At 42.8% G+C, this 20,967-nt stretch overlaps 3 protein-coding genes across 3 annotated transcripts; all 3 read left to right on the top strand.

The window, feature by feature from the left end:
* Positions 1-1,722: 1,722 nt before the first annotated feature.
* LOC115406307 (pituitary tumor-transforming gene 1 protein-interacting protein-like) lies at positions 1,723-7,631 on the top strand. The gene is made up of 7 exons (XM_030116249.1): positions 1,723-1,977; positions 2,769-2,821; positions 3,095-3,203; positions 5,390-5,492; positions 6,030-6,095; positions 6,431-6,477; positions 6,898-7,631. Exons 1-7 carry the CDS (start codon positions 1,890-1,892, stop codon positions 6,933-6,935), a joined length of 504 nt encoding a protein of 167 aa, XP_029972109.1. The 5' UTR covers positions 1,723-1,889; the 3' UTR covers positions 6,936-7,631.
* Positions 7,632-8,209: 578 nt separating this feature from the next.
* On the top strand, positions 8,210-10,932 carry LOC115406309 (small ubiquitin-related modifier 3). Its single transcript, XM_030116251.1, has 4 exons — positions 8,210-8,342; positions 10,080-10,208; positions 10,341-10,412; positions 10,505-10,932. The coding sequence occupies exons 1-4, from the start codon at positions 8,322-8,324 to the stop codon at positions 10,565-10,567; spliced, it is 285 nt and encodes a 94-aa protein (XP_029972111.1). The 5' UTR covers positions 8,210-8,321; the 3' UTR covers positions 10,568-10,932.
* A 3,717-nt stretch (positions 10,933-14,649) lies between these two features.
* Positions 14,650-20,052, top strand: LOC115406298 (thrombospondin-type laminin G domain and EAR repeat-containing protein-like). Its single transcript, XM_030116243.1, has 13 exons — positions 14,650-14,804; positions 15,566-15,789; positions 15,872-16,230; positions 16,629-16,719; positions 16,824-16,980; positions 17,070-17,195; positions 17,282-17,352; positions 17,804-17,965; positions 18,060-18,267; positions 18,349-18,581; positions 19,167-19,345; positions 19,446-19,547; positions 19,814-20,052. The coding sequence occupies exons 1-13, from the start codon at positions 14,720-14,722 to the stop codon at positions 19,965-19,967; spliced, it is 2,151 nt and encodes a 716-aa protein (XP_029972103.1). The 5' UTR covers positions 14,650-14,719; the 3' UTR covers positions 19,968-20,052.
* Positions 20,053-20,967: the final 915 nt, after the last annotated feature.

Genomic DNA, 20,967 nt, shown 5'->3' with positions numbered 1-20,967 from the left:
GGACAGGAAAAAAAAAACTGAAAACAAAGTGTTTCCTAACAACAAGAGATCCTCTGAGAAGACATGATAACTCAGAAAATGGAAGCTCACGATCAAAACATGGCACATCTGATCTGGTTAAGCTCAAGTTTCAGAACTTGTTTCTTTAGCAATAAACATTTCAGCATTTGCCCCAAAGACAGTTTGGCTTTTCACAGCAGATATTTAAGTGAATTTTTTGAAGATGAAATATTCTGTTGTTCATCTGGAGTGCCACATATTGCACAGGGCTGGAGCAAGGATTTAGGAAAGCCTGACTGTCGTTCTGCAAAACTTTCACAAAACATCCTTAAAAAAAACAAAATGTTTACATTTACATAACAGCAATGGCAGCATATTCATTATAAGATAATCTACCAGCTGAAGAAAATGTGGGAAAACACAACAATACCTCGTAGCACAGGTGGCAGTAAAGAGGAAAAACTCACTTTAAACATTAGGAAACAGTCACAAATAATGAACATTTTGCACGCCGATGCGACTGAACCACAAATTAGTGGCTGTTAAATGCACATTTAGTGAACTGACATTGGACCACACGCCCCAGTTTTCATATCTCAAGTGCCAGAAGTGAAAATTTGCCTGAAATGTTCACCAAAATGTGGAATGTAAACTGGCTTCGGTGGAAAAAAGAAACCCCAACAGAAAACAAGGATATGACTTCAGTGTTTTCATCATGGCTCCAGTCCTGAGAGCAACACACACGCAGCCTGCTGGGATCCTGCCCTGTAAAGTTAGAATAACCAGAACTCACCCCGAGGTTCCCGTTTGAGCCTTTGGTTTTTAGGAGAACAAGTGCTAAACTAAGGGGGGAAAAAAGTTTATAAGCCATAAATGTGAGGAACTGGAGCTGTCTGTTTTGGTTATTCTACTTCTACAGTTCTGTCTGTCACTGATATTACACTGAGTAAGAGGAACTTGCCCTGTCGTCGCCTGAGATGTGATCAGTGTGTTTTCTTGGGGGAGGGGGGGGGGGGAAGATGAAATGAAGATTTTGAGGCATGTGATCACAAATCTGTCTTCAAGGGCAACTTCATCACACAGGGTCCTGTTATCAGCCGCAGGCGGCCAGAGTGGGGCCCATTCTTATCTTACGTTATGCTGATTATCATCATTACATAGTAAAACATTGTGCTTTGTTGAAAAAAAAAAGAGAAAGAGAGAGATATGTGTGTTGTTCTTTTTTTTATTTGTAACTGGCTTTACAAAACTATGCTTTAATAAATTATTGAAAGTTGTCCTCTACGTTTTGTGATTTTTGAGCACTTGTTTTGATTTATGCATGACATACAAAACACTTTGACTTCAGCACTCTAGTTACTTGCAACTGTTTATATCTTTTAAATAGAAAACTGAAGATGGTAATGTTGCTATTCATGTACTTAAAAAATGGATTGACTATTGTTGGTATTTATATGCAGTCCTTTTAAAAAAGTAACTTGTTTTGCAATCTTATGACTAACCTGATTAATATTTGAGTCTGAACGGTCCATAGGCTGGGAAATGACTACAATTTGGGGCAATTTAAGAATTAAAAAAACAACAACTGATCACTCATGAAGTAAAATGGTGTATGAAAACATTGCCCTATGTCGACTTGCCTGCTTTTTCAAATAAGAAAACTTAATCACCTTAAATCTCCGCCTCCCTGCTTTGTCTCTGTGCGTCAAGTGCGTGCGTCAGTCGGGACTGCGCCTTCAGTTGCTTCTCGGTTATTTTCCCGTCTCGAGTTTCACCGAGCAGCCAAAACATTTCCTCCTTCTCCCGCCGTGGCTGAACTTTTCTCGGACTCTTTCGGGCTTGAATATCTTCGAAGTTAACGTGGGAATTACCTGCGCGTGGCTGTCTGGATGATGGCTCTGCGGACTGTCCTCCCGGCTCTGCTCCTGCTCTCCGGTTTGGCCGCAGTGCTCGCGCAGACCGCCGCACCTGGGATAGGTAGGAATGGAGACTTCTGGGAATTCATGGCAATGTTTAAACTGACTTTCGTCGTGTTAATGTTACGATTTAGATTTTTTTTTTCATAAAGGTTGTAAGAAAATTGACATTTTTTATATAGAAAGTTTTTCAACCTCATGTAAAAAATGTTTTTAATTTGTTGGGTCTTAAATATCTTAAAGTGAGATTCCATTTTCTGAGGTTTTACACACCTAATTGTTTTAGAAATACTGCATACAATGTAAATTTAAGCTTCTACAGGTAAGATAAACAATCTTCCCCTACTGTGTTTTTTGTTACTTCTCTGTTTGTGTTCCATCCTCTCAGCAGTCTCCTTTAAACCCCCCCTCCCTCGTGGCCCCCTTATTGTTTGAGAATAAAAAGACCAGAAGAACTGGCTACATTAATGGACCACACCAGATTGTGTGACTGTTTGTTTTTCAGGGTTATTTCACAGAAACCAGGCCACAGTGACTCCAGCTCAGCTGCAGTCCTGCTGATGATAATGTGACTGGCTCGGCCTGTGTGTTTACTGCGCCCTGTCTCCATGGAAAACGCCTCAGGAGGATTTGCAATAGTTAGAAAAACCACAGAGCACAAGTCTACAGGCCCCTGTTAATCTCCCCTAATTGTGTTTTCGGCTAATCTCTCCAGTTTGAAAGCCCCTTGTTCAGCCACTTGTGGGTGAAAGTGTTTGCGACTCTCAGGAAATCAGGTTTTCTCCTTGGTTTGCTGCTCAGTCACTTGTTTTAACTGCACTTGGTGACCTGTTTTCCTTTTCTTTCTGGCAGCATGTGAGGCGAAAAATGCGACAAACTGTGAAGAATGTCTGTCAAATGTGACGGTAAGTCCTGAGAAAAACCTTTATTCTTGTCTGTGCTTGACTGGTCTCATTCTGGGTTTAGCGTGAGTGTGTGTGTGATAGAAAACGAAGAAGCTATTCCCAGTGGAGGTTCTACAGTGGCCCCTCCTAGTCGCCACTCCTGTCAGACTGGTTTGGGGAGTTGTTGATGTGTCATCCATACCTGCTCTCCTTCTCCATTTTCTTCTTTTTTTGTGTGTTTATTGTTCTGAATACTTCCAGATTCATTGACTGTGTGTATATGTGTGTGTTCAGTGCTTGTGGTGTATCGCAACAAAGTCCTGCGTAACATACCCAGTGCGGACCATCCTTCCACCTCATGCCCTCTGCCCCCTGAATGATGCACGCTGGGGCCTCTGCTGGAGTAAGACACACACACACACACACACCTACAAAAACACTTGTCTAATTAGTGTGAATTTGAAGCGGCGCTGACACATTTAGTCAGCTCATCAGACGTGTCCACACCTTTACTGAAGTCCAGTACACTGAACCTTACTATAGACATAAGTTTTTATAAAATTGCTTATATCTGTATCACAGAGGGGAAACAATTATTTATTGATCTTTATTAAAGTTTCAACTGTTCAGTCATAACATAAAATATGTAAAACTTGAGTGGATTTAAACTATACGAAGTGAAAAAGTACAAAGCGTGAACAGACTTCTATTTCTAGATGTTTAATGACGCCGTCCTCACCTAAAACCTGCAAAAACTCCATCCCCCATGATAACAGCTTGACTCACACTGCTGAAGGAACCACATTTAATCCAGCATCTTAATAAATAGGAGAGTTGTGATACATACTTTGATTAATCACGTATTCAGATTGAGCAGAGGTTTGTCTGTCATTCTTGATTATTGCTATAAATGCACACATGCTGACATTTATCCTCAAAACATCCTGCCATCTTTAAAAAATGGTTTTAATCTTGTGGATGTCTGATGGTCTGACCGCAAATATCACACACCGGTGAGGCTTCACAAACATAGCAGGTTGAGAAGAAAACTTTTTAAATGACTGTTTCCAAATATTAGTCCAACATACAGTCGTAGACAATATGCCTCTTTTTGCTTTATTTTTAACTTCCAAAATCCTGAATGATAATTGTAACTCTCAGGCTAGACAATCATGATCATGAAAAGGAAAAAATAGTCTGTAAACCAAACACAACATTGCTGTGAGTTTTGAATATTTGTTGACGGCCAAACTGAAGCAGTGAGACTGTTTTTTGGTACTTTATGGTGACTGGAGAGGATGTCTTTCTTCCTGCTGTCCACGACGGTGATGTCTGGGCTACAGTAATTACTTTGATTCAACAAAAAACAATTATTTGATTTTTCCTACTGTTTTGCGCAAGGATGGAGGGGATTGGTATTGTAATTGTATAACATTATGTTGACATGGCCCACTGTAAAAGAAACAAACATACAAAAAAAGAAATAGCCACTAATCGGGTTAGATTGTCAATTTTGTTTGGATTTATGTTATCATACTCAATACACAATTATCATACTCACAAACTGGCTGTTTTTGAGGGACAAAGCAACCAGCCATTCAAACAAATCCATGTATCTATCAACAAAACACAGAAACACTATCCTTTTGAGCCAGTAATTTACTTTTAATTGTGTAAAATCTTGAAATTAAAGGGACTTGAAGCAAGATTTGTGAAAAACTACACATGCATTTCCAGTTTATTCAATGCTAATGGGCCATGAAGCATTAAAAACCTAAAATAACAGGCCAATCCACGTATCTGTCTGTTGCCTTATACACGCTGTGTGCCGAATATTTTGTTGCAGTTCGGGGTCTGAATTTCCCGCGCAGTCATGGGGATGTGACGTAAATTGACGCTGTATGCGCGTTGCCGAACAGGAAGAACACGGCCGCCGTGGACACGGACTCAAACGCTGCATCCCTGGTGCAGTGCTGTGAAGACGGACAGTCTGTAAAAGCCTCAGTATGCTTCCCCGTCGCAGCGACGCCGTTCCTACGCTGTGTACGTAGCGCCTAAGCTAGGGCTTGACGCACACCGGTAGTGTTTGTGCGCGCTCCCGTGCCACCTTGGCCGTTGGCTGCAGTTACCCACAGCGCCTATCGCGGCAGCACTGAGGTAAATTTTGTGAAGTTGAAGAATACATCCAAAATGATGAAAAAAGTTAGAAATAAATTAAAAAGCGGGAGTAAAGCAGGAGCCATCGTGGAAGGCAGCACAAACACATAATCATTATGTTATAAATATTAAAACATCTCCTATTGAGAGCATGCTAACAGATCCCAGCCGTAAGAATTCCATCGTCAAAACGGTAACAAAAGATGCAAATCCAGAATGGCTCCATTTTACATCTAGAACATTACATGACAATAACAGGCGCTGCTCTGTAGTCTTCACAAAATCGCCACATTTACAATCATGTGATTGTTTTAGAAGAGGCAGGAAACAAAGAGGTGGAGCATGCTTTCCTTTTCTATCTTGAAAGTCGATCTGTGATGCGCATTTCCTGCATAGCTTCATCATCGTCACTGTGTTTGTGCATCCCTGCAGTGAACTTCCAGACGCTGATAATCACCCTGGCCGTGCTCGGAGCGGTTCTCATCATCGCCTTCATGGTGTGTCTGTTCTGCTGCTGCAAGTGTGAGAGCTTTGGGTGAGTGTGCGGCGGTGAACTGGCTGAGAAAAATGCCTGTGCTCCACAACTCTTCAGGTTTTGTCAGTCATGTACATCCTGAAGCATTCAGCACGCATTCCAGTAACACGTGAAAGCATTTTGAAGGCTGATCTGAGGTGTAATTATCTTTTCTTGTCACATGAGATGAGGAATAAAAACATTTAGTTGCAGTTTAAATACAGGAAAGTGATATCAACAACAGAAATGGTTATAATTACACCGTTTCTGGTGTGTATTTGATCATGAATTGTTATAAAAATCACTTACACAAAAGGTACAAATTCACTCTGAATATACTGTACATGAATATCATGATGTTTCTTAACCCAGTTCTAGTATGATCGCATCAGGGTCTCTCTCATTCCTGTTCCCACATCACCTGCATACCGTTCATTGTGCTGGCTTTGGTGTGGTTACCCTCAGGTGTCTGTGTGATAAAGGAACACCGTGTACTTGATGTGTCCGTGTGACCTAAATAAATCAGAACCTAACGCTGGGTTTGTGTTCTTGTGCCAGATCGCAAAGGTTTGAGGCCAAAATGCAGAGACAGGAGCAGAAGACGAGAACCAAGCAGGAGGAAAGGTGAGGACATCTCCGCCTCTGATTTTTGCTTCTTGTTGTCTTAACCGCACTGAGAACGAGGGTTTGTTCATTTCTATTAATAGAAGGTCTCTAAATAGTCTTCATGTTTGCATTTTAGTGTTTCACTATACAAAGCGGCTGCCTCTGTTGTGTTGCTTGCTGTGATCCGCATTGTTTCCTTGATGGCTCGACAAAAAACAAGGGAGAAATGCACATGTCACACTGCTATCGGCTCAAACTGGTTTCCGGCCACTTGACTGCTTGAAATACTTGATCGTCTGAGATTTGTCATCAGTCACAGCGCGGCTAATAGTAGAAATGTTTTGTCTCCACAGGAGGGCAGAGATGAAGCAGAGACATGATGAAATCAGGAAGAAATATGGTGAGCTTTTCTCACATGCGGAATTTCCATCTCTGCATTTAACCCATCCCGGAGGAGCATAATGCTATTGTGTGGCGCTCGGGGGCATTTCAGGGGCCACAGAGGTGTAAAAGGTGTTTGCTTTCACCGTCCCCAACCAGTTCTCTCAGCAGTCTGGGGATTCAAACCAGTGACTTTGCACTTTAAAGCTGCCTACTCTAACATCTTGGTCCTCTATAATCAATGCTAGTTAGGATAGAATAAGTTACTTTTCAATATTCACAACTGAGCAAACCTTCAGGAACTAGTTCACAGATTTAGTTACTTTAGGTTGTAATTTATTTTTACAGAATGTTTACCTTCAAGGTGCTCTAAGGCTAGCTCGTAAAACGTTTGTTGTGACTTCTTTTGTGTTTTACTGTTTATTTCACTGTTTTGTAGGTCTAAGTGGCCAAAATCCGTACTCCAGATTTGCGTGAGAGGATCTGTGACCCGAGATTTCCCACATTCAAGACTCAAAATCAGCAGATGCACATCCACAGACAACTGCTTGTTGTTATATAGGCTGTGAGTTTCTGTATGTTATGAAGAACTAGCTTTGTAGACTCAGCTTTGATGTGTTATTCAGCCAATGAACAGGTCCATTTCAGTAATGTAATCTTGGAGGCTGTATCAGAAAGCCAGAAAATAAATTTAGCTTCGGTTATCTATAATGCTGTTATTTTCCATCTTAAATTGTTGACCTCATCGATCGACCTGTACTATTTATCAGCCTACGCCTCTAGTTTATTTGAATGGACTGGAACTAAGCCGGATCTTTGAACAAATCTCCTCTTGAAGAAAATGTATATTGAAGCTGTGAATTTTCAGTTTCTTTTGCTCTTCCGAGTTGCTGCTGATTTTAGAGATTTATTTAGAGATTACAACCTATCTAATGGTTTTTCGATCGACTCATTCTTCATCTGTACTGCAGTTGTCGTTCTGGCTGGATTTATAATAATGAAATATTTAACATGCAAAACGTATCCATGTGGTAAGGTCATAGTGAAGTCTTCACTGAATAAGAAATCAAAAGTCGGGAGGAATATTTTGATCTTTTATTTAATTCAGATGTCTTCTGCTGTTTGTACATATTCTGTAAAGACAATAAGGACAAATAAATTTTTTTAAATGGATGATATTGTTTCATTTTGGGGCCTTTATTTCATCCAAATGTTGCTCACTGTGTTGCGTATGGTTTCAAAATGAATCAAAGTGTTGGTTTTACTCTGATTATGAGGAACACATACAAGAAAATTACATTGATGGGTAGTTCTTTGGTTAGTTCCACTAAATTAGTTAATAAGCTCAGAGCTACTTTGTTCCATCAGGCGTATAATATTTAAATGTGTAAATGGAAAAACATTCTTATTTATGGGGGTGAGTGGGATTTGTCTGTAAAATGTTAGGTCTCACTTTTGTGTTATGGAGAAAAAGTATTCTGTTTTTATATGAACTTTCAATGTTATTAAATCGTATCTTGTGCTTTCTGAGTTCATAAAATGTGTCATTCCATGAAAGAACAGCCTTTTCTGTGTTCTCAAAAGGATTTGTCCCTGACTTTCAGCTTCCGTGCACATTCACAGGCCTTCATGCGCCTCTTCAGCTCGCGTGCCCGAGTATTTATCCCGAATGCGCGCTCCCGGCGTACACGCTCCCGTGATTGGCAAACCACGTGGTCGCTCGCAGCCAATCGCGTCTTTGCGACAGCGGTTACAAGCGCGCCCCCGACACTGAGGAGAAGAGAGGACAGAAGGCGGCAGAAAGGCCAAATTAAACCCAATTAGCAGATTATTCCGGCAGCAGTTCCACCAAATCCAGCCGAGATGTCAGACGAAAAGCCAAAGGTAAGACGCCGAGGTCCGAACCGCTGTCTGTCCGCAGGGATGGCTGAGTGCAGCTCCTCTAACCGATCCTCAGATGTGCAATCTAAAATGGCCTGGTTTGCACGTTTCTCCAAATCGGCGCAGTGTTTGTTTCGCAAATGAATGGAAGCCCGCAAATCCCGAATTGCATCTCCGGGCGCTCACATCGCACGACGTGAGCTGAAATACAGGGAGACAGTGGGCAGCATTTCGAGAACCGCGAGTAGAAATGTCCATTACAGCCTGATTGTCATTTGCGGATTTTTTCCTCTTCTCTTTGTCGGAGCGGGACCACGCTTCGTCCGCAACGCCGCGAATGCCGCAAGTGAAGAGGCGGCAAAAGAGCGCAGCGCGTGTGACGCACTCGCTTTAAAAACGAGATGGACTCGCGTTATTGTCGAGTTTTTTTTTTTACGATGCCGGTGCTCGTTTGGCCCCGGTACAACAAAACGGTGCTGCTAGCGGCGTTAGCCGGCAGCTAAAGACACACAGACGGCCGGAGCTAATCGCGCTAACGTTAGCATGTGTAGCATCCAGCCTGCCTCCTCACTGCTTCGTGCAAACCCATGTTTACTGATATTTCTCATTCGTATCAATATCCTAGCTGTACGCTGTTCGGCTCGTGGAGTCACTATTCTCTTTTACACACAAGATTTCCACAGCTTGCACACTTTGCTTGTGTCCCTGTTTGTGGCTTGCAGATGTGTTCATACCTCTGTACTCTGGTCCCCCTGAATGAGATCCAGGTCAGCGAGGATCCCTCACAAGTCACCTAGTTAGTAAATAGAGTCCACCAGTGTGTGATCTAACCTCTGTATCAATACAGATGTTCTGTGAAGGCCTCAGACGTTCATTGGAGAACGTTTGTAAATGAACAGCATTACGAAGTAGTGCCAAGCAGAACAGCAGACAGGTCAGGGGTGAAGTTATGGAGAAGTTTAAAGCAACATTAAGTTATTTTTGCAATCCACCGCCTGAAAATGGACAGAGCATGGCACGGATGTACCAAGATATGGCTGTTAACCTAAACTGGAAAGCCAGGCGAGGAGAGCATTGGTCAGACAAGCAGCAGAGGAACTGCGGAGATCCACAGCTCAGGTGGGACGGTCTGTCCGCAGACAACTATCTCAAATCGTACTTTTGTAGGAGTAAATGGGGCAAGAAGAAAATAATTGAACCAAAGCAATGTTTGTATTTTGCTACAAGTCATGTTGGGGACACACGGACGTGCAGGAATGTGTCCTGGACAGACGAGACCAAAACAAAACTCTGTGGACTGTGTTGTGGGAAAACTAGTACTGCTCATTGCCCTGAACACACCATCCCCACTGTGAAGTACGGTGGTTGCAACATCATGCTGTGGGGGTGCTTTTCTTCAGGAGGGACTGGGAGGGTGCTGAGAAGACGGGTAGAACCGAATGCAGAACAATCTGGGAGGAAAACATGTCAGAGTATGCAAAAGAGTCTGAGGAGGAGGTTCATCTTCCAGTTGGACAATGATTTGAAATCTCTATGAAAAGGTTTAGATCAAAGCATTTTCATTTTGCTGTGGTATGAGACAATGTGAAAGAATGAAAGGGGTATGCAATGCTTCTGCAAACCACTGTAGTAGTACTTGTAGGCTGCACAGCACTTGAGTTATATAAATGTGAAGCTGGACCCTGTGTGACTGCTTAAACCTGCAGGCTCATTTAACTGTGAATGTTTTTGTCTCTGCAGGAGGGAGTAAAAACTGAGAACGATCACATCAACCTCAAGGTTGCAGGGCAGGATGGGTCAGTGGTCCAATTCAAAATCAAAAGGCACACACCTCTCAGCAAACTAATGAAGGCCTACTGCGAACGACAGGTGAGCTGAAGGCCACAGTTACTGAGCCCCGGACTCCCCCAGCACCATGTTATTACTGAAGGAGATGGCTCCCTGTCTCCTTTGGCCTCTTGGACGCTGTTATGCTGACTCTTGGTGTGTTTCCATCTGCAGGGTCTCTCAATAAGGCAGATCAGGTTCCGGTTCGATGGCCAGCCTATTAATGAGACGGACACGCCTGCACAGGTATGAGAGGAAACACCATACATCAGATTTTCATATGTGCGTTGTTTTTCATTGATGCTCACTGTGTGGCACATTCTCTCTTTTTTTGTCAGCTGGAGATGGAAGATGAAGACACCATAGATGTTTTCCAGCAGCAGACAGGCGGGCATTGCTAAGCCCTACCCTCTCCATTGATGGCCACCCTCAGACCACACCCTCAGCTACCTTCCCTCCCTTCCCGATTGCTCCTTTCAGACTATTATTATTATTATAATTATTATTATTTCTTCATCTTAAAAATGTTCTTGTCATGGTTATTCATTGAGTGTGTGTGAGACCTCCTCGGCTGTTTCTGTGCGGTCTTGACCAGGGTTGAACTTTAGCGTGTCTCAACACCAACCTGGGAAAGGTTTGTTTTCTTTTTCCCCCCTTTTTCTTTTTTTCTCACACACTGCAGGCTGTGATCGGACCAACAGCTCAGTGCGGCAGTTACTGCGTTGTCACTGCTTTTCATACACTCTTCAATGCAAGATTAGAGAACCAGTAGTCTTGTCTTTGGTGTTCATCAGGGGTGAATGTGAGGCTGTGCAGGTTTTGGTCCAGGGGCCGTGGCAAGTGCATGAGAAGGTTCTCTAGTGGAAGCTCTGTCAGAACTCATTACACGCCTGCTTTCCGTTTCACTTGGCTTTACGTGTGATTTTTTTTTTTTTTTTTTTTGTCTGAATGGTGACTCCTGCTTCTTCTGTCAATACTGTATTTTATCTCTTTGCATTTTATGTGCTACTCCAATGTTTTTGTATTTTTTGCCTCTCATTTTCAGAAGTATCACCCCTTAGGGACAGATTTTTTTTTTTCTTTCTTTTTTTTTTTCCTCCTCCCCACCTGTACAGAAGTTTCAGAATGGGTGTTAGATAAAATGTTGTGGGGCTTGGACCAATACTCCAAAGACCGAACCTTGGCGTCATAGTTGATGTACTTCTCTCTAAAACCCAAACCTTGAGGTCAGAACTGCCACGTCTGAAGGCACTCGTATTGCATCAGTGTCACTTGCTTCCTTTTCGAATGCTACTAATTGAGAGGGACGATGGGCGTCTGCAGTTCAGACAGCAGCCTGCTAATGCAGAAGAATGCCCGTTTGGGGAGGAAGATTCATTTATACCGAGCTGGTTGGATCTGACCGAGAGGATAGTTTCTTAATGCGGAACACGGATTTTGTTGATTTGCCTTTTTTGTTATGAAGATGAAGTGGGCCAGTGACCAGTCCCCCGATCGCACGCTCCCAAGAGGTGGCGCTTGTGCTGTTGGACGGGCGGAGGCTGGGAGCAGGTTAGCGGCAGCTCTGTTGGTGTTTGTTGCTGTGGTCGGCTGAAATTTTGCAACCAGACTGTTGAGGTGAAGATGCCTCCAGTGGTTGATGAGTGTCTTCAAAATGTCACTGTCTGGAGAGTTGCATATCGAGAGGGCGGCCCCGGGGAGTTTGGGAGATAAGTGTTCTGCACCCACAGGGCCCCGTTCTTCATACATTCAGCCCAAAGTTGGTTTTAAGGCTCGGTGTGAGGTTTGGGTGTTTAAATTTCACTGTATTACGTTCTGTTGAAATGACTGTTTTTAAATTATTGTTCTTGGCTTCTTAAAGGCTGCATCTTTCTTTAATAACATCTATTTAACTCAAGGTTTTGAAATAATCAAAAAATGAAATATAAAGTCGTTGTTCAGCTTATTTAAATAGAATCAGTAAGACATTCCCTCGGCTGTAAAGAAAAATGCTAGCCTTCTTTTAAGCGATTTTTGTACAATAAACGTGTTTTCCAGCTGTTGCTACTCTCTCATAGAACGAACACGTGCTTGCCACATCCCATCTATTTATACTGTTATTTACTTTCACTAAAGAAAGGAAACGTAATCTTTAGACCCTCTCCGACTTCCTCTGTCATCAAACACTTGTTCGAACCTTGCGATGCGGCGACGTGTCCGATCTCGGCGTTGACGTGCCTCCATTCATCCTGGGTCACAGGTAAACATCTCTGACTTCCCCACAGGAAATAAGAGCACAGTACACTCCCATGAATCAGCCCTCCATTTGCATTTTTAGTGCCAGTCAGCTGGACAAACATCTCTGGAGCTGACTTTTTAATTGAACTAAGCTAATGTATGGAGAACGGGGCCCCGGTCTTGTCATATTGTTTGTTTTCTCTACTGATTTGTACATTATTTGTGGTCTTTTACTACTGTATACAATAAATATAGTTTGGTACTCAGATTTTTGGGTGCAGTCTTCTATCTTTCTGCCTGTTTGATGGAGTGTTATGCATGATGGAGAGAACATGGAAATCCACAGCCGCAGGTTCCGTTGCTCAAATAAAAGTTGACACTAGATGGCGCCACTGAATCTTGCAATGCTGATTCCTGGTTTAATCTGAGTTCGGTTCAAGAAGTCAGGCTCGTTTCGAAATCCTTGCCATCTGAGGTAAAACTAATCTATATATGCTTCAGTTGATTATTAATTTTAGCTGATAAACACATCAAAGCAATGGTGATTATCTGAAACTGCACCACTTCAGGTATTTCTTATCACAGTCTTACTTAGAACTAAGGGTTTCATCTGATAGTTAATTCAGAGAAGGAAAAAACATGATCCAGGTCAAAGTTGACATCTTTCATCCTGATCTGTTCATCCTGTGGTTTTCATGCGAGTGTAACGAAGAGCGACGGACAGCATTTGCCTTGTAAATGTGCCAGTCTGGATGGAAAGACTGACACGAGCTGAAAAAGCTGCCGTTCCCCACAACAAAAGCACCGAGTGAAGATCAACCCGAGGCCAAATAGATCTCAATAAACCTTTTTGCAATAACTCAGGACACTCAGTACCTTTCTGAAGAGGCTGCATTTAAAATCGGCTTGACGTCAGTGTTCACGCTCCGCCTTGTGATTCCCTCTGTCCAGGCATGTCAAAAGAAATGCAAACAGTCCTATTTGTAAATATTCTGTGACCAAAGCCTCCTTACCTCTTCACCCAAGAACAACTCACCTACTTGTAATATTCGAAACATATAATTCACTTCTTTAAATGTTGACACTCTGACTTAGTCACATTTGCACAAACACACGCTTGACCTTCGAACTTGACATCTTTGTTCACGCACTTGATTTTATAGGTAATGAAATGAGACAGTATTTAAAAAAAATCTGGAAATGTTGACACAAGTACAGCTATTTTTATATTGCTAAACTTGGATTTAACTATGATACTGTTGAACATTTTTTTCTCAAAAATTAAAACAACTATTACTTTTTAGTTTTAACAAAGATTCAGTTTTTTTTGTTTAAGTTAAAAACTGGTAAACCTTATGGATACAAAAACATAATTCAAAAGTTTTTAACATTAAGGTGTGGTCATATTTAGTAACTAATTTACATTTAAAATATCAAAGTAGATCATGCAATTTGAATTGTGCATAGTTTGGAACATCTGGATAAAATGTGTGTGAGATACATAAACATAAGTATTAACAGGCTACTTTTAATTTTTACTTTGGCTGTGTTATCAGCTGCTGGCGCTGTTTGAGACAGTCTAATATTAATTCACACTTTAAATCAGCTTGTGAGAGCAGAAAGCTTTATACAGTCTCACAAATGGTGTGACTGACCAACAAACCAACCGTATAAGAAAGAAGTCCAGGTTGTGTTGAAGGACCATCTGTATTATAAAACAGATTGGAAGAGAGATTTACTCATGAATTCTCTCCAGGAGCAGTTGAGTATGTATTATTATTTTTTAATGTGCAAATAAATCAATAAGAATAAACATTTTGGTTTTTTTTAATAAATGCAACTGGATATTGACACAATGACAGCTTGTTTGTCAGTTTGCATGCTTTTAAGGAACACACACACACACACACACACACATGCAGAGCAGCTCACCCCTCTGGCAGGTCTGTGTCATCAGCTTTGTGGTTGAGGGTGGATGAGTGAAAGGCTGGTTTGTGATTTGCATGGCTCCGCTGTTTAAAAAGAGCTGCAGGTGCAGGATTCTCCACACACATGAATGGATTTCTCCCAGAACACAGGCGCTCCTGGGCGTTCTCTCTTCACATACATGTGAGTTCTTTGATGCCAGACTGGTCTCCCCCTCCTTTTTTTTTTCTTTTTCTTTTTTTTTGTTCTGAGCTGGAATATCTAGAAGTTTTGACTGGGATCAAGATGACAAGTGCACATTTTTTTTGGTGCGTATTATCAGTCAGGATAGAGAATTGATGGCAGTGTAATACCTTCAACATGGAGACATTCCGACCAGCCGGAAACTGAACCAAACCAGCCTTTTTGCAATGTCAACGCTGATGTTTGTACAGCTCCTTCTGCTGGGGTTAAGGGTCACTGACACCACGACAGACACGCAGAGACAGTGTGCAGGTATTAAAATTGTTTTATTCTGTTTCATCTCTCTTAACCTCGTCTGCATTCTCTATTAGCCCAACTCACTTCAACACATGTAATGTTCAGCTAATGATTATCCAGTGGATGGTTTATGGTTTCGTCTAAAACCTGGGAAACCCCTCCAGCTAAAATTCTTTTGGATAATTCCAACTGTCTGCGTCTGCTTTCTGCGCAGGGAGAGAGAGCGTGTGTGTGTGTGTAGATATGCGTGCCGTATTAACTTAAATTCACATCCACAAACAAGTACAGACAGTGGATATAGTTTGGATTCCACAACAAATCTGTGCACATCAGAAAAACAGAAAGAACAGGGTGCATTTTTTTTTTTTTTTTTTTCAAATGATGCCTCATCAGTTCGAAACTATTTCTTTCCATTCTTCTTAGTTTCCAAAGTGTATCGCTTTGGAAACCCCAATGAGCTCCACTGGCTCCTCAGGCTGTTTCTCACAAAGCAGGGCGGGGCGGCAAGAGGGGCCTGTAATGAATTTATTAGTTTACAACTGTTATTACCAACATCTCTGACGCGTGCAAGCGAAGCAATAGCCAAGTTTGAACCGTGTGTTGGTGATGGAGATGTGTTGACGATGAGATTACACATGAAAAAGACTGACGTTGTTAAGGTTAGATATGTAAAATCCATGTGAATACAGCCTGTATTTGGGGGTCTTATCCCTCACTTTATTAACTTCTGGATTAATGTGTTGCAATAATCCTTTTTTTTCCTTTATTGTCTTCAGACATGGTGCCCCTGGATCTTCTGTCCTTTGTCCTAGAGAGGGATACCTCCAGACTTGCACCCGGCCTGCAGATGAAGACGGCCGGGGGAGTGAGGGGCGTTCAGATTCTGAGCCCGGACCGCTCCTTGAGCTTTCCCTCGTCTGAGCTCCTGCTGAACTGTGACCTGTTCCCCAAACAATTCTCCATCGTTCTGACGTTAAAGTTCAGCCACACTGCGCCAAAGGTGAGCTTTCTTCAAGACAGATAGAAAGACACAAGCTTAAAACTATAAGTACATCAGAACTGTTTGCTTTGTTTCGCCACAGAGGGATGAATACATCTTTTCCTTAACTGAGTCAAGAAAAGGAACCAAACAATCAAGAAACGAGAGCAAGGAGGAGAATGATGAGGACGACTTTGTGGAAATGGCTAAAGAAAAGACTGGAGAGGGGCAGCAGAGGGAGACGAAGAGGATGAGGAGAAAAAAGCACGGCTCCCGGATCCTTCTCGGCCTGAAGTTCTCCAGGAAACGCCTGGATCTAGTGTTCAGAGGTCACGGGGAGGTCGTGGAGCACTGGGTGTTCCGAGGCGCCCGGCTGGCCGATAACCGGTGGCACACTCTGGTTCTCGTCGTTGGCAGTCATCGTGCGGCGCTCACCGTGGACTGCAACACACCTCTGGAAGTGTAAGCTCACGTTTTCTTTCCCCCCTTTTCGCTTCGAGCTTGTCTATCTGCCGTCATCCTCTCTTCTCCCTGATCGCTCCCTTGAGGCACACTAGATCCTTCACCACAATAAAACGGTGCTGCTCCGAATCTCCTCGCGCCCCGCAGACATATCCCCGCTCCCTGACAGTGTGTGATGGATTGTGTTCAGTGGAAACTCCCTCTGGGAAGAAGGGAGGAATATCAACACCCGCACAGCGCTTATATATGTAATAGAAATCACGTCTCTTCTTTTCCGACCGCTCAGATGAGCGGATGATGCGGATTTAATTACAGAGTATTTACTTCATTTACAGAAGAAAAAAAACATCTTAGTTCAGTGATTAGAAATAATGATACACATCTTCTATTGCGAACAGCGTTCCCTCCAGGCCTTTTCCCTCAGACCTCAACGTTCAAGGATCCAGGTTCAACATTGGCAGTCGGGGTCGATGGAAAGGCTTGTTCTCAGTAAGACGCGCTTCTTTATCTGGAAGTGTAACAAGATGCATCTGAATTACCTCGTTTCCTGAACCAGATGGGAAACGAACCCTATCTATTCCCCTGTCCTGAAGGGCCTGCTCCGGCAGCTGGTTCTGGTGCCAGGTTCGGACGCCACCCATCACATCTGCCCTTCCTCCGACCCCCAGCTGGCGGCTCTGTCGGTGCCGCCGCTGCTCTTAGATCTACATGTCCCAGGAAGGGAGGGGGGGCGGCGCGGAGCTCCCTCTGGTAATATAAGCATACAATACAGACAGGAAATAAAGTATTTGTGTGTGTGTTTGTCTTAGACTGGCATGTTGGTTTTTATTCACAAACAGAGGAGCGCGTGGCGGTGGGGTTGGAGAGGTCCTGCTCAGAGCTGCGTCGAGGTCAGCTGTGGTTCAACCCGCTCAGGAAGGGCCTGTACCTCTGCGACGGGGCGGCGTGGGTCACTGTGTTAGAAGGTGAGAATCCGGTTTCCTCTCAGGAGAAATTTTCTGTTCCTGTTGGTATGAAAAGTGACTAAACCCTCTCCTCCTTGTCGACACAGACCATAAAAGGCTGGACTACATATTGGAACATCAGGTTCTCGCCACCAGCTCAGAGACGCATGACGTAGAGGTAACTGCACAGTCTGCATATATTTATTTTTTGGAGTTTTCACAACAACTACATAATTGTACCTCTTTGGGCTTATAAACATCATATCCCTGTAAATGCAAGAGTGACTGATGGGAATAAAAATCATCCAAATTCAAAGCCTCCAACAATCATCCATCAAAAATGTCATTTATTGCTCATGGATCAGCAGAAAATGTAGCAGCTTTGATATCAGTGCTGTGAGAGTTTTACTCAGATTACATTACTTAGACTTCAAAAGAAGTTTATTTGACATTTTTAGGTATGATGGGAGAAGGAGCTTAAATCATTATGAAGGGGGGAGATACATTTTAACCCTCCTACAAGATAAATAAGTCAGCAGAAGCATCCGTAGACGTCACCACCCCCACCTAATAAATTGCACCCTGCGTGTCTGTCATGTGTTGAAACTTGGTTTTCATCCAAACTCCAGGTGTTTGAGGTTCCCAGCGTGGGTCTGATGGCTGCCATGGCTCACCGGTCCACAGCGTCAGGCTCCGCCGTGTATCTGTGGACCAGTTCAGGCTTTCAGCTCCACCAGAACATCAGCACGTCCGGAGCTTTAGCTTGGAAGCATTTTACCGTTGGCAAGAAGGTATGAAGCAAAGAAAGCTATCTTAAAAAGCCGCATTTTGTCTTCTGATGAGGATTTGCACCCACACTGTGTCTCTTCCGTCTCTTTCACATAGTTATTCCTGGTGGGGTCGAATTCTGGAGGAGATCCAGACGGTCAAATGAGCAAAAAGTCCGAGGTGGACTTTTCTGTGGTTTACAAGTGGAGCAAAAGAAGAAAACGCTTCATGCAGTTTCAGACTCTGCAGACTCACTGTGCACGAGACTGGGAGGCGTTTAGCATCAATCAAGAAACCTATCTTGCTGTGGCGAATCATAGAAAAGGTAAAAATAAATAATCATTCCTAACAAGCCGTGCTATGAAAGCATAGTGCCTCATTTATTTCTCCTTGCTTTGTCTTTCAGGTAACAACAATCACACCATAAACAGTGTGATTTACAAGTGGGACAGATTGACAAAGTCGTTCCAGGCTCACCAGACGCTGCTGACCTCAGGAGCCTATGACTGGGAGTTTTTCACCGTCGGGCCGTACCATTTCCTGGTGGTGGCCAACGCTTTTGATGGAGTGACCACATCTGTAGACTCTGTCATCTACGTTTGGGTCAATGGAAGCTTCCAGGTGTTCCAGACAATTAAGGTCTGTGGTGACCGTGAGTTGACTTAACAAACACCGAACTACTCTTTAAAAAAAACAAAAAGGCCTGCAAACTCACTGCGTTTATCATGAGAGGCGTACAAACAGAGATTAAAAGATTATTGGAAAAGAGATGGGGAGCGAGAAGCAGGCGTGTCCGTGTGTTTTAGACCGCGTCAAACATACAGCATGTGGTTTGGCATGATGTGCCCCAACTGACGCGGTGCTCTGACATGTAACGGAGAGTGAATCGTATATTTAAATGCAGCTACATTTGATGTGAGGGTGTTGACACGTTAATAGCCGTGAGAGAAGCCGTGAGGAGACGGGTGATTTAGGGGAACTCCACAGCTGGTAGGGAGAACTCATAAGAACACCTTAAGGGGCTAAAGGAAATTAATAACCTGAAATCATTCACAAAAAGAACAAGAATGTATCAGACATGAGACTTTGCTGGCACAATATCAATATAGTAATGTAAGGAGGGAAATGATGGTGCAAACTAAACAATGAACCTGCTGAACGTCAGGGTTTTACCTTCATAGCTGAATGAATGAATTACTTGATGGTTTCTCTCTGTCCATACAGACTTTCTGTGCTACAGACTGGGAAATGTTTCAGATTGGCAACAGAGTCTTCTTGGTTGTTGCAAATGGACACAGACTCTACAGCAGTGGGCCAAGCCAGTACACCATCAACTCCACCATATATGAACTGGACATGACTGGACGGCTGTTCGTCCGCTTCCAGGACATTGTCACCCACAGGTACACAAAGATTATCTTTTTTTTTTTTTTTTTTTTTTTTACTACATGCTGCCATTTAATCAGCTCATCATCACCACAGACTTTTTGTCCCTCTCTCCAGTGCTGTGGATTGGGAGTTCTTCAGCCTCGGGGAAGAATATTTTCTGGTTGTTGCTAATTCCTTTAACGGAGAATCCTACTCTCTCAACAGCATACTCTACAGGTATTCAGCTTGTCAACAGCTCCCCTTCCACACTGAAATAATTCATTCATCCTGATTACCTTGTGCTACCTGTCATAAAACCATCCAGTAGACATGAACCTATACATTGATGTAATTTACATTTATTCCATCATGAACCAGACCAGTGAAAGTATACCGCAAACATTTGATATATTATGATGGGCTAAGAGCTCAGGGACCTCAACCATTAATAAGAAGGTGAAAATGCTCCACCGATGTGTCTCCTCTTCTCTGTTTGTTTGCAGGTGGCAGGGATATGAAGGATTTGTTCCCGTTCATTGGCTCCCGACGATTGGGTGCAGTGACTGGGAGTTTTTCAGCTTTAAGGGGGAATCATATTTGATCTACTCCAGTGCCAAAGCTCCTCTCTCCAAAGTGTTCCGACTGAAGACCTACTAGATAAACGTGTGTGTGTGTGTGTGTGTGTGTGTGTGTGTGTGTGTGTGTGTTTGTATTCTCTGTGGGTTGCACTGTGGAGAAAAAAATCAAAGTTGTCATATTGAAAGATAAAATATCAATAATGCATAATTTATCCACTAACATAATCACTGATATGATAAAAAAATGGCCTGCATACATGCTAAAATGGCAACAGATATACCTCATATAAGAAAGAACAGCCTAGAGGTTATCTTTGTGTTGTCATAATGTATACTGTTAAACTGATTTTTCTACAGATGCTTTTAGTATTGAAATTGTATTTAACATTTAACTGATTCACTGAACTTCACAAAAAAATGAACTTCTTGTTGCATTTTGCCTCCAACTGCATGTACATAAACAGACAGTAAATTATTGAAAACACAATAAACTAAGCTTAGTATGTTTTGTGCAAGATAATAGTTGTTTATACGCTTTTCGTCTACTGGTAATTGCTTGTCTGGTGTGGTTTTCAAATGGGATACACTCCTGTGCGCCTGGCCTTGGGCACTTTCTTGCCATCCGACAACCTCAAGGTATGTCAGACTCTTCTATTGCGGTGCATTTATACCCTGCAAGAATAGACTTGTTAAGAATAATTTTACATTTTTAATTGTTGTTGCGGTTAAGAGATGAAGTCAAGAAACAAATATTTGGAAAATATGAATCATAAATGCAACAGTTCCTTCACCACCATCGCAATGGTTAGCACTCTTGCTCCACAGGGAGACTGTCGTGGGTTCAAATACTGACCAGACTTTTTTGTGTGGAGTTTGCATGTTCTCCCTGTGTGTGCATGGATGTCCTCAAAGTGCTCTGGCTTCTTTTCACAGTCTAAGAACATGCACGTGAGGTCAATTGGTGAACCTGATTTGCCACTTGGTGTGAGTGTGGGTGGTTGTCTGTCCTTTTGTGTTTGTCCTGTGGATGACTGCCAACCTGTGCAGGTGTATCCTGCCCTCGTGACCCCGAACAAGAC

The sequence above is a fragment of the Salarias fasciatus genome, chromosome 19 (genome assembly GCF_902148845.1).
Source record: "Salarias fasciatus chromosome 19, fSalaFa1.1, whole genome shotgun sequence".
Classification (NCBI taxonomy): domain Eukaryota; kingdom Metazoa; phylum Chordata; class Actinopteri; order Blenniiformes; family Blenniidae; genus Salarias; species Salarias fasciatus.
The sequence above is the reverse complement of the archived record's forward strand: the minus strand, read 5'-3'. Positions and strand labels throughout refer to the sequence as shown.